This window comes from Sus scrofa, chromosome 18 (assembly GCF_000003025.6).
Source record: "Sus scrofa isolate TJ Tabasco breed Duroc chromosome 18, Sscrofa11.1, whole genome shotgun sequence".
Lineage (NCBI taxonomy): Eukaryota > Metazoa > Chordata > Mammalia > Artiodactyla > Suidae > Sus > Sus scrofa.
The window spans coordinates 7,533,177-7,544,526 of NC_010460.4; the positions used below are offsets into that span (position 1 = coordinate 7,533,177).

Consider the following 11,350-nt stretch of genomic DNA (forward strand, 5'->3'; position numbering starts at 1 on the left):
TCAGAAAGGCTGTGGTTTTTCCTCCCTCCACACCCTCCAGGGAGCTCTCCCTGGGGTGGGTGGGGTGGCGGAGGGCAGCTGCTGCAAAGGTTCTTGTTTGGGTCTCTGATCTCTGCTCAGCGCTGTGTCACTAGCACCACAAAGGTAGAGGCTGCTGTCGGCAGGATGCACGCGTCTCACCACCAGAGATGAAAACGTTAGGTCTGGGTGGCTGATGAGAAACTTGGTGCTGTTAAAACCTTTTTCGTAGGTGGCATTAGAGCCCATGTTAGAAGTTGCTATCAGCAGGGGGCCCTGTTCTGGGAACTGATGATACCAGAACATAGTTGTGGTTTGAAAGTCCACTGTACGGCACTGGATGGTCACAGAGGCACCGCTCTTACAGATGGCCCTGCTGGGATGTTGAGAGACGAGGGCGCCAAACCCGTAGCCTGCTGAGACAGAGGTCAAAGAGATGAGCAGCCGGCAGGACCAGGCGGACCTGACCATGGGCAGAAAATCAGCCTGGCTCCCTTCCCTTTCTCACAGCTCCCAGGGAATCCCACTGGCTTTCCGAAGTCTCTCTGTCCCACTTCTTAGGGTCATAACCCTCACTCCCCCGCGACTGGTGGCTTCTCGCTTTACCCTTTCCACCTCCAGAGAGCGTGGAGGTCCCCTCTTGTTTTGATCAGCCTAAAGAATCCACAATCCCCGGCTCCCACCCAACTCACGCCAACACACACACACAGGCATACTCGCCCAAGCTACTCAGGTAATAAGGCTCTTACTGGGTCCCAGAAGCAGCAGAAGCACCAGCATCTTCAGCTGCTGGCCTGGCACCACACCTCTCTGAAGGAAGGTGCGACCTTGCCCCCCAGTCTTCTGTTCTCCACCCATGGAAGGCGGGTTGGCTGCCTGCTAATCCTGCTCACTACTCCGCCCCCTAGTGGTCGTCGTCTATGATGGCAAATGATGTCCATGACATCTTCCATGATGCCAGAGACCACCTAGTGGTGGTCTTCCTGCCAAAGAACGACACAGACATTGCTGGAAGGGGTCTCGGAGACGGTCGAACTCAACCCCTGACTGCACAGAACATAAGCTGAGAAACGACTTAAGTTTCTCATCCTTATATATGTGTGTAGCAAATGACGTTCTACTTCATTCTTTACTTCTGTAACCTAGTCTCAGTGTAACTAAGACAACTCATGACTGTTAATCACTAGAACTACGACCGAACATAAGAAATCCTAGGCTAGAGGCTCAGTATTTCTTCCCACTGATAAGGGTGCTGTCTCAACTTCTCAATGAAGGACTTGCTTCGTGACTACTTTATGTCAATCCCCCCATATTGATGGACTCCACACTAAACACCTCTATGTTTTATGGTCGATACGTCTGTGTCAATCACTGTGGCGGCTACGAGGATAATTTATAGCTATTTCACCATGATGCAGGGCACAAGATAAGCATGGGCCAAAGGAGGCAGGTCCTAGGAGATTTAGGGAATTATTTCTGCTTTGAACATGCTAGAATATTTGCTCGCCATGGCTCAACCTTGGAAATATTTAGACATTTCAAAGAGACTGATGATTTTTCTCCAAAGCTTTTCATTTTCATCACCGTGTTCAGGTGTGCTTTCACTTAATATTTAGTTCTTTTTACCTGGAATAGGTGACTAAGAAAGGTAGAATTAAGGCTTGAGCCATCAAATTATATTTATAATATAGGGTCAGATTTTATCATAGGAAATATAATTATTGACATACTATTACGATACACATAATACTGACATCTTATTAAAGGGCATCTGACATGCTCTCGTGGCTATATTTTTATGATTGAAGTAGACGACGTTAGAATAGGGTCATCTCCCATTATAACGGTCCTTTTTCTGCAAAGAGTAGGTGAAGGTACCTTGTAATGGATTACTTCTGGCACAACATTATGGTATATGGGATGAGGCCAAAAGCTCCCTTATCCGAAGAAAATCTGTGGACTCCTGTTGAGGTATATGCTTGCTGTGTTTTATATTACTGTATATTATATACTGTATATTATATTATATTATTTTACTGTATTGACTTGAACAGGAGGAAATACATTTTCCAGATCTTTCTTCATGGTATTTCATGGTACACTTCTTATTAGAGTTGACCTCAAGAAAAATATTTGCAAATGAAGCACATGTCATTATGCTCTGAAGTCAGAATTGGTCCAAGACAGTAAGGAACAGGATCAGAAGTTCCGATTTTTCATGCTATGGTAACTACTCTCCAAAGATGGCACCCAGATGAACCACACCTTCAGCATCCAAATTTCTCTAACTCCCTGCCTCTTGAATCTGGGCTGGCCTGAACGGGGTAGAAGTGATGCTATGACTTTCCCACCTGGTCATAAGTAGCCTTGTCGATCCCACCTGGGTCTGCTGAATGCTTACTCTTGGGGAAGCCAGCCACTATGTAGTAATTTTAACTACCCGAGGCCACCATGCCATGAAGAAATCCCCCTAATCACATTGAAGGGCTGTGTCTAGAAAGAGAGACATGCTGGCTGGTCCACAGCTATTCCAGGCATCCCAGGTGCAGTACCAGGTGGGTGCCTGAAGAAGCCATCTTGGACGTGCAGGCAACCTGAGCCTTCAGGTATCGCCATCATCAATGACTGATCTGACATGACTCATGAGAGACCCCATGGGAACTGCCCAGCCCAGCCCACTCAGCCCAGAGAACCATGAGAGATAATACGTGTTTAAGTCACTGCATGGAGGTGGTCATTGTCAAGTGGTGTTTTTCTAAGCTAAGTGAGATCTTGTGTGTACAGCTTAGTGATTTTTCACAAATGAGTGCCACCGAGATCAAAATATGGGCCATTTTCAGAACCCCCCTTGTGCTTCTCTCCAAGTAAATTAAAAATGCCCTCAAGTGTAGACTCTATTTTAACTTCATAAAGTATGTACTCTGTCTTCTTTTCTGTTTTAACATTCTGCTTATGAGACTCATCCATGATTTTACAAATAATACTTGCTTTTTTTCTATATTTCACTCTATTATTTCATGTAGCTCAATGCATTTATCCATCCCACTGTTAATGGACATTTGAGTGTTTTCCACTTTGAAGTCATTATGAATAAAGCTGCTGTGATAGGAAGGGATATGTGAGAAAAACATAATATTTCCTCCCAGATAGTTAAGTCTGTACACAGTTAGCAGATTGGCTTTCTGACCTGTCTAACTTACTGATCGCTTTCAGTATATTTAAATCAGAAAACTACATCTACGGTGCCCAAGAAATATTAGTTACTCGATTATATTGTTCTCTACATTGTTCTCCCTGGGTAACAGGTAAAATGGCTTCTTAAAACTAGAAAAGAAAATATTTAATGATACTTTTACTTTTTTTCTTCTTTTTGGGGCCACACTTGCAGGATAAGGAGATTGCTAGGCTAGCAGTCAAACTGGAGCTGCAGCTGCCACCCACAGCCACAGCAACTTGGGATCCCAGCTGTGTCTGCCACTTACACCACAGCTCACGGCAATGCCAGATCCTTACCCCACTGAGTGAGGATTGAGCTTGCATCCTCATGGACACTAATTGGGTTGGTTACCACTGAGCCACCACAGGAACTCCTTTTTTTTTTTTTTTTTTTTTTAGTATTTTAACTTTTGATACTGTCATCTCAGACAGTAACTCTCTTACAACTGGGAATGGGAGCTATCATGGGCATGGGCGCTATCATGAAATTTCACAGCTAAAGTATTCTTTTCAATAGCAGGACCATTCTGAAAAAGCAATTGGCTCAACTCTTTTAGAGTGGACATCTTAGAAATCAAGTAATATCTCTCTGCTTTGTTCCATAAACTCTTCCACTGAGAGAAGGAAATCTGTATCCTTTCTAGCTTTGCCCAAGATAAAGAACAACAAAACGGCCTCTCTCTTACTGTCCTCTCTTTAATTTCCTTTCTCTCATTGGACAGAAAGCCTCATCACTTCCCATAATCTCTGGAACTTGTCTTCGACATGGGAGCAGGTCCCTCTAGGGGTTGTGTCTCGTGCTGGTCCATGACATTTCAGCGGCTCAGGAAATGTACGATCTGGAGGTAGCTGTGAACACCATCTGGACAAAGTAAAGGATCTTAGCTGTGCCTCATTCCCAATGGTTTTCTTACTATTTCAGAGAACACTGGGGCTTGGGGGCCCTCATCACGCCACATTTTTGAGATTTTAAATCCTCTTCAGGGGTTATGATCTCTTTCCCTCTCGGTTTTCAGTATTTGGGTCTCAGCATGAATATAACGGAGAAGAAAAACAAAGTGAACACAAAATTCAAGAAGAGATCCCAATAAAATCCCCAGAGCCAAGTCTTTTATGTAATGGTTGGGGACTCCTCACATTTTCCCAGAAACTGTTTGTCCCAAGAGGGCCACATGGAAGAGACTGGGGCTCTTAAATTCTTTCCAAGAATTATTATTATCATTATTATTATTATTATTATTATTATTATTATTATTATTATGTGTGTGTGTGTGTTTTGTCCTTTTAGGGCCTCACCCACGGCACATGGAGGTTCCCAGGCTAGGGGTCAAATCTGAATTGTCTCTGCCAGCCCACACCACAGCCACAGCAACACTAGATCCTTAACCCACTGAGTGAGGCCAGGGATCAAACCCGTAATCTCATGGTTCCTAGTTGGATTCGTTTCTGCTCCACCATGACGGCAACTCCAGAATTATTTAAAACCTATACTTAATCCAGCATTTTCAGCTGTATGTAATGGGAGGGTTAGTCTGAATAATGCAGACTGTCATTCATTTCTAGAAACAGAATTATGTGATTTGTGACAAAATGATGTCCCAAGAACGAGCACCACTTCCCTCCGCATGTGATAGGTGACAGACCCCAAAGGAAAAGAATATACCAAAAACATAAAGACCATTTGCAAAATAGCCCACCGACCCCCTGTCTGCTTATTCGTCACGCAAATGTTTCTCTCAAGCCAGACTCTCTTCTGGTGCCAGCCCTGCGTTCCCAAGAGCCTGCTTTGGACTTTCACACACACACATCCAGGGAAGGTCCACCAGAAATTCTGCTTAACTTTGCCCCACCCATTTTTCCAAATTTCCTCCTATTGCCGTATTGTGGGGAGGAGGGGTGGAAGCGATCATCTACCCCTGATTTCATCTCATGATTCTCTCTCGCCACAGTTCCCTAAGCCTGTGCTTTCCGGTTGGCAAAATCCTACTCATTATTAGAGCTTCATCTCACATTTTGCCTTTTCTCCGAAGCCCTTCCTGATGTCACCATCCAGAGATATCAATACAAGCACACATTATGTGATTCTAGATTACAGTGTTTCTACACATTTCTCTCCCCACTAGGCTTTTATTATCTTTCTGAAGGAAAGGACCATTTTTCTGGTCACTTTTATTTTCTAAATATTCGAGAGAAAGAGTTGGGTGGTAAAATTAATCTCTCCTCCCTCCTATCTCTCTGATGTAGAGCTAGAGCTACATAGATACATGCCATTTAAAAAATAAACTTAGAGGTATTTCATAAAGCTGGACAATTCTGCCATTCCACAAAGCATGTTGCTCCAGCAGCTGCTTTGGACACCTGGTTGAGGAAGAAGAAAGTGGGTTGATCAGGGTACTGAAAACAGAAAACCCCACCACCTGGTGGGGAAGCAGGGCTTAAGACCTATTTATGTGCACCGAGGAGGCGGCTTTGCTTCACTGTGTCAATACTGCTGGCACAGAGATACAGAGATGTCTGGTTCTTCTGCGTCAATGTCACAGTGAGAGGAAAGAATGCCTTCTTCTCCCGAGAGGCATTGTAGCCTGAAGCTATGTCTGCTTTCTGAACATCCGGTACAACTAGTGAGAAGTAGATCAGTCTCAGTCCTTGTCCTGGGTCCTGTCGGTACCAGTACATGGCGTCGTGGTTGAAATCCTGTTTACATTCCAAGGTCACCTCTTGCCCTTCCTCTTTGAACAGGTATTTTGGGGTCTGAGTGATCCCACCATCTATGGTGCCTATGGAAGAAAGGGAGCAGCTCTGGAAACATGGCCCACGAGGTCATCTAATGCTGCTGCTGTGAGGGAAAGCCTTAGCACTGGAGTTCAGCACCTTCAGGGCAGGACTTTGCTCCCAGAACCCAGGACTCACCTGCTCCAAGGAGACAAAGGGCCACACAGCAGATCACCTGGTTGTCCATAGTGGAAAGGGGGTCTCCTTGTAGCTCTGAGCACAAACAAATGAGGAAAGAAACTTAGCTCTAGGGTTCCCCTGTTGTCATGTGAGGAATTTGTCATAAGCCTAGAAAGACAGATCCTAGAGATCTGACAAGACAAGACGCCCTAATTTGGCAGATAAGGAGAGTGAGAATGAGGATCTGAATCACTTGCACCCCCTTGTGCCTCCCTCCTCCAAACTCTACATTTTGTCTGGCCGCAGTGGGCGATGCCACCACAGTCCCAGCCAGAGCCTCACTCTGATTGGCTGGTGGGTTTTCACCTTCCTCCTTCTGGTAACATTTGATCACTGTGGGGACACAGGTGATGCTCCGGGTCCACAAGAACGTGGAATTTGATTTTACTCCCATCACAGACGAGGAACAGAGCCAACATTACACTGAAACTGCCTCCCTCATTCTTAGCCTTGTATTCTGCTATTTAGCCCTGAGAGTCAAGAGTTAAACATTAGAGAACTGTCGCCTGTGCCCAAATATCTCATGAAGATCTCTTAAGACAGACCCCATGCCACAGTCCTGGGTTAGTTATGGCTATTACTTGTTGTAGAGAAGATTTCTTTTAGCCTAGAACACTTGCTCGTAAGCAGAGATAAGGATGGTAAAGTAAAAGTAACTTCTAATAACTTGAAGTTTTGCAGGAGCCTTACTCCCCCACATGACCAAGCAGAAGCACAAAGAGATGTTATGCTTCCCTTGAAGGCCAGGTGGCTCCAAGAAGACTACCACCGCCCTTACCCTTGATCTTAAATCCTCCCACTTCCCCTTTTTCCTTCACCTAAAAGCAGCCTAATTTCTATTCCAAGTTAAAAGGATTCTTTAGGACTTTAGTCCATCACCTTCTCAGTCTGCTGGCTTTCTGAATAAAGTCACTATTTTTTGTCCCAACATCTTGCCTCTTGACTTATGGGGCTGTGGTGTATGCAGTAAGAGCTTGGACCAGGTAACACGATCTGATGAGCCAGCCAGTAGCCCCACTGCTGATAGTCAGCTGTCCCTGGCTCCCTTTGCTTGTCTTGGTGATTAAATTCTACATTTAAAGCATGCAATAGAGAATGTGACAGAGAGCAAGATGTAAAGAGAAAAATGTTAGTGAATAAATATTTAACATGACAAATTATGTCCAGTTTTTAAAAATCTTTACTGTTTCCACGTGCGAGAGTCTTAGTTCCTGAGCTTGGCCTGGGCTGTTCCAAATCCTCCCCGATTTCCATCATTATCGCTCAAAATGCTTCACAGCCAATTTAAATAATGAAATATGTCACCTTCCCCCGCCAGTGGCTGTTTCTGGGACAGGGCCTGGAGCATGTCTGTGCCTGGAGAGGGCGGGACTGCACTGACATGAATAAGGAGCTGGCACAGAAACACACTGAAGGTCTCCCCACTCTGCCAGCTGTATCTTTAAGACACTGGGTCCCTCTTTGGGAAAAAGCATTTGTTTGCATTCCTGACTCATCCATGACTTTTTTTCTTCCTCAAGGTAAATCAGAAATTCCAGATCTTCCTCCAGAAGCTGCTGCTACCAGTGAGCATTACTGTGTTCCTTCTCTGGGTTGCATCTCAGTGCTATCTCCTGGCCTTTCCCCTGGACCTGGTGTCTTGGTTTCTGAGTGATGCCAACACTCATGGGTCCTCAGAGAAGAAGTGATTGTCGAGACCAAATCTTAATAGCAAAGGACGTGAATGCTTCACAGTGAAGGAACCCACGACAAGCTCAAAAGCCTTTGAAGTCTCCTGCATTCATTTAAAAATTCACATGAATATTGCTTCTTACTCCATAACATAATTACTTGTTTTCGTATAAAGGTCAACACCTTTCAGAAAATCTTTGGGCACCATCGAAGTCCAGGGCATATTAAGACACAGCTATAGAGCTACAGATGGAGACCAGGGAGGCAGATCCATTAGCTCAGGGGCCAGATCACCCCTGAGAGTAGCCTGGCGCCCGTGGCAGGGCTGGGCATGAAGGGAAGCCTATAGGTTGGACCCCGGAAATGTGTATCCACTCGGGGAGCTGGATCTCAAAGCTGCCTTCCGGGAGGTGGGTCTTCCTGTGAGGTCACTGTTCCCACCGGGTCCTGCTGTCTCTGGAACTAACCTTGTGCTTCAGTGCAATGGGACATCTTTTCTTTTTCTTAATTATACACCCAACTCAGTTTAGTTTGCATCAGTATGGAGAATAGTGTTTCAAGATGGGTCACTTCGTTATTGATCCTTAGCTTCCGAAAGAGTTGTTACCACTTTCCTCTCCGCTTTTTCTTATCTTTGGGTCCTTTATTTTCCTTTCAGGGGTTCCTGTCACCTTTCCATTTTCTGTTATTGAGCAGAGGTAACTAGGTACCTACCACGTGTGATAACGAGGTACACATATTGAGAGACAGGGAAGTGGAGACCAGGATTTCTGGCCAAAAAAAAAAAAAAAAATTGGACACGATTTGACTCAGTTTCCTTCTTTCCTCCATTTCAGAGAAGCAATGGTTTCAAGCATTTTGAGGGAAACTTATTTTATGGTGTATAATTCATGCTTCTCATCTTTTGTATTTCTACTCAAATTTTTGATATAAGCAATTCAAAGAATAATTCTTAGAAAAACTATAAACGCTTCCTATCACCTCTTGTCCCCTGATCCTATTTCTCTATTTGGGTTATTCTCTTTAATCATTGACGGAATACCTATGTTTGAGGGATCTGCCTTCTATTCTTCTGTCCTTCTTTCCCACCCCGTGGCAGTAACTAAAAATTATATGAAAGGAAGAAACAGAGAGGAATGAGGCGCAATCCCACCCTATTAGAATTTACAGGCTCCCTGGAGGAGATGTAATCTGTATATCTAGTATGCTCTAGGCTTGGAATAATAAATAAGATTATATTAACTTTAAATATCCATGGCTCAAAGCCTTCTTTTATTAAGAGCAGGATCCTAAGGCGCCCTTCAAAGGGTCTCTGTTATTTTGGGAGGCATTCAGGCTTAGCCCAATGTGCACTTCAATCAGAACGAAGCTGCCGGGAGTTCCGGCCGTGGCACAGTGGGATCGAATCTGACTACATGAGGATGCGGGTTTGATCCCTGGCCTCGCTCAGTGGATCAGAGATCCGGCTTTGCCGTGAGCTGTGATGTAGGTCACAGATGCTGCTCAGATCCTGAGTTGCTGTAGCTGTGGTGTAGGCCGGCAGCTGCAGCTCCGATTCCACGACCCTTCCCAGTCTGGGAACTTCCATGTGCCGCACGTGCAGCCCTAAAAAGCAACAACAACGACAACAAAAGGAAGGTAGCTGCCATCACCACTCAGAATCAGGAATCAGCTCAGTTATTTCTCCTGGAACTACTCCAAATTGTTTACCAACGCTATTGATGAAAATGCCCATCACTGAACATGCGCAGGGACTCTTCCTGAATGCTGTTAGACCCACCAATCCTCAGCCTGCTAGGGCAGGGGGCGGAATGAGTAATCTCCTCCTCATCTGTGAGGTCTCCTCGTTACTTAGAGTCCAAAGCAACTCCGCTTATGAGCAGAATCTCACCAAGCAATTTGCAAAACCTTCCATCAGCCGCTGGTCTCAAGTCTTCCCTCTCTCCGTATTTAGACCCAATCAGGTGGGTTAGATAAGGATCAGAAGGATCAGGTGCCTTACATTTCTTTTCGCTCTTTCCTGTTCCTGTGCTCCAAACCAAACCTTCTCCTGGTCTTAGTTACCAATTAAACATGGTGATGTGTAATCAATAGATGTAGGAGTAAACTGTGTGGTGGAATGGGAAGAGTTAAAAAGCAGTGGTCCTGACATTCTGATGGGAGTGGTGGTGACGATACGGTACATGCTGGCAGCACCAGCATCTCAACTCAGCAGCTCAAAAGGCTGTGGGACAATTGCTATGATATGTGTAATGGCCTTGGACACTTGGGACTGGACTTGGTCAAATCTTCACTTTCAGACCTTCAGGCTCTTCTGATAAAACGGCAGGTACTTTCCCTCCCCCATGAGCACACCGAGGGCTAAAGATTCATTTCAACGATGAAAGCCTCAGAAGACAGACTGCCCCAGCCCTCCCCACTACTCCCTCCCGGTAAAGCCCTGATAACGTGCCCTACTCTTCCGTTGAGGAGACACTTCATAGCAGGGTACAAACTGGCTAAACTATAGACAGATAGATAGTAAAAATTAATTTGGGAAATACTCTGTAAGTTTAGGCAATAGATAGGGTATAAAGTATCATTTAATTTTCCTTACCTGTCTCCAAATAAGTCCATTACTGGCTTAAGCCACTTTGCCAAACACTTTTGCATCTCCTTTCCCTTGTTATCAGTATTATAAACTTCAAAGTTGCTAAGATGCTAGATCTTAATTGTTCTCATCACAAAAAAAAGAAATAATTATGTGATCGAAGTGCCACCTTGCAATACATAAATGTATTGAATCACGACCTTGTATATCTTGTACGATGTTATCTGTCAATTACATCTCAATTTTTAAAAAATAGTTTTATTGAGATACTTACCTACAAACAAACTGCACACACTTAAAACGTTTCGACATAGATATGCAAATGTGGGACCAACAGCCTAATCAGGATAGTGATTTTATTCATCACCTCAAAAGGTTGCTTTGTGTCAGGTTGTAATCTGTCCTTCAAAATCCTCCCCACCTGTCCTATCCCTAGGACAGGTCTGCTTTTCTGTCAGTATAGATTTGTTTGCATTTTCTAGATTTTCATATTAATAAAATATTTTCATACAAATAATATAGTGTGTGTTCATCTGCATCTGGTTTATTTCCATTATTGTAATGATGAAATAATTCATCTATATTATTATAATGATCAATAGCTGATTAATTTTTAAGCCACCTAAAGAGTGCATTTACTGAGAAGCTTGTAAAATGTTTCATATTTTTAATATTGACAAGTTCATCAATAAAGCTGATACACAAGAGTTCCCGTTGTGGTGCAGCGTTTAATGAATCCGACTAGGAACCATGAGGTTGCAGGTTCGATCCCTGGCCTTGCTCAGTGGGTTAAGGATCCAGCTTTGCCGTGAGCTGTGGTGTAGGTTGCAGACGGGGCTTGGATCCCGAGTTGCTGCGGCTCTGGTGTAGGCCGGTGGCTACAGCTCCGATTCGACCCCTAGC

General features: G+C 44.4%; 2 gene segments (V, D, J or C); both read right to left on the reverse strand.

Moving 5' to 3' along the window:
- LOC110257614 lies at positions 1–2,096 on the reverse strand. The segment is given in 2 exon segments: positions 1–431; positions 768–2,096. Coding segments are annotated over 2 exon segments (540 nt in total).
- LOC110257562 lies at positions 4,654–6,424 on the reverse strand. The segment is given in 2 exon segments: positions 4,654–6,011; positions 6,145–6,424. Coding segments are annotated over 2 exon segments (384 nt in total).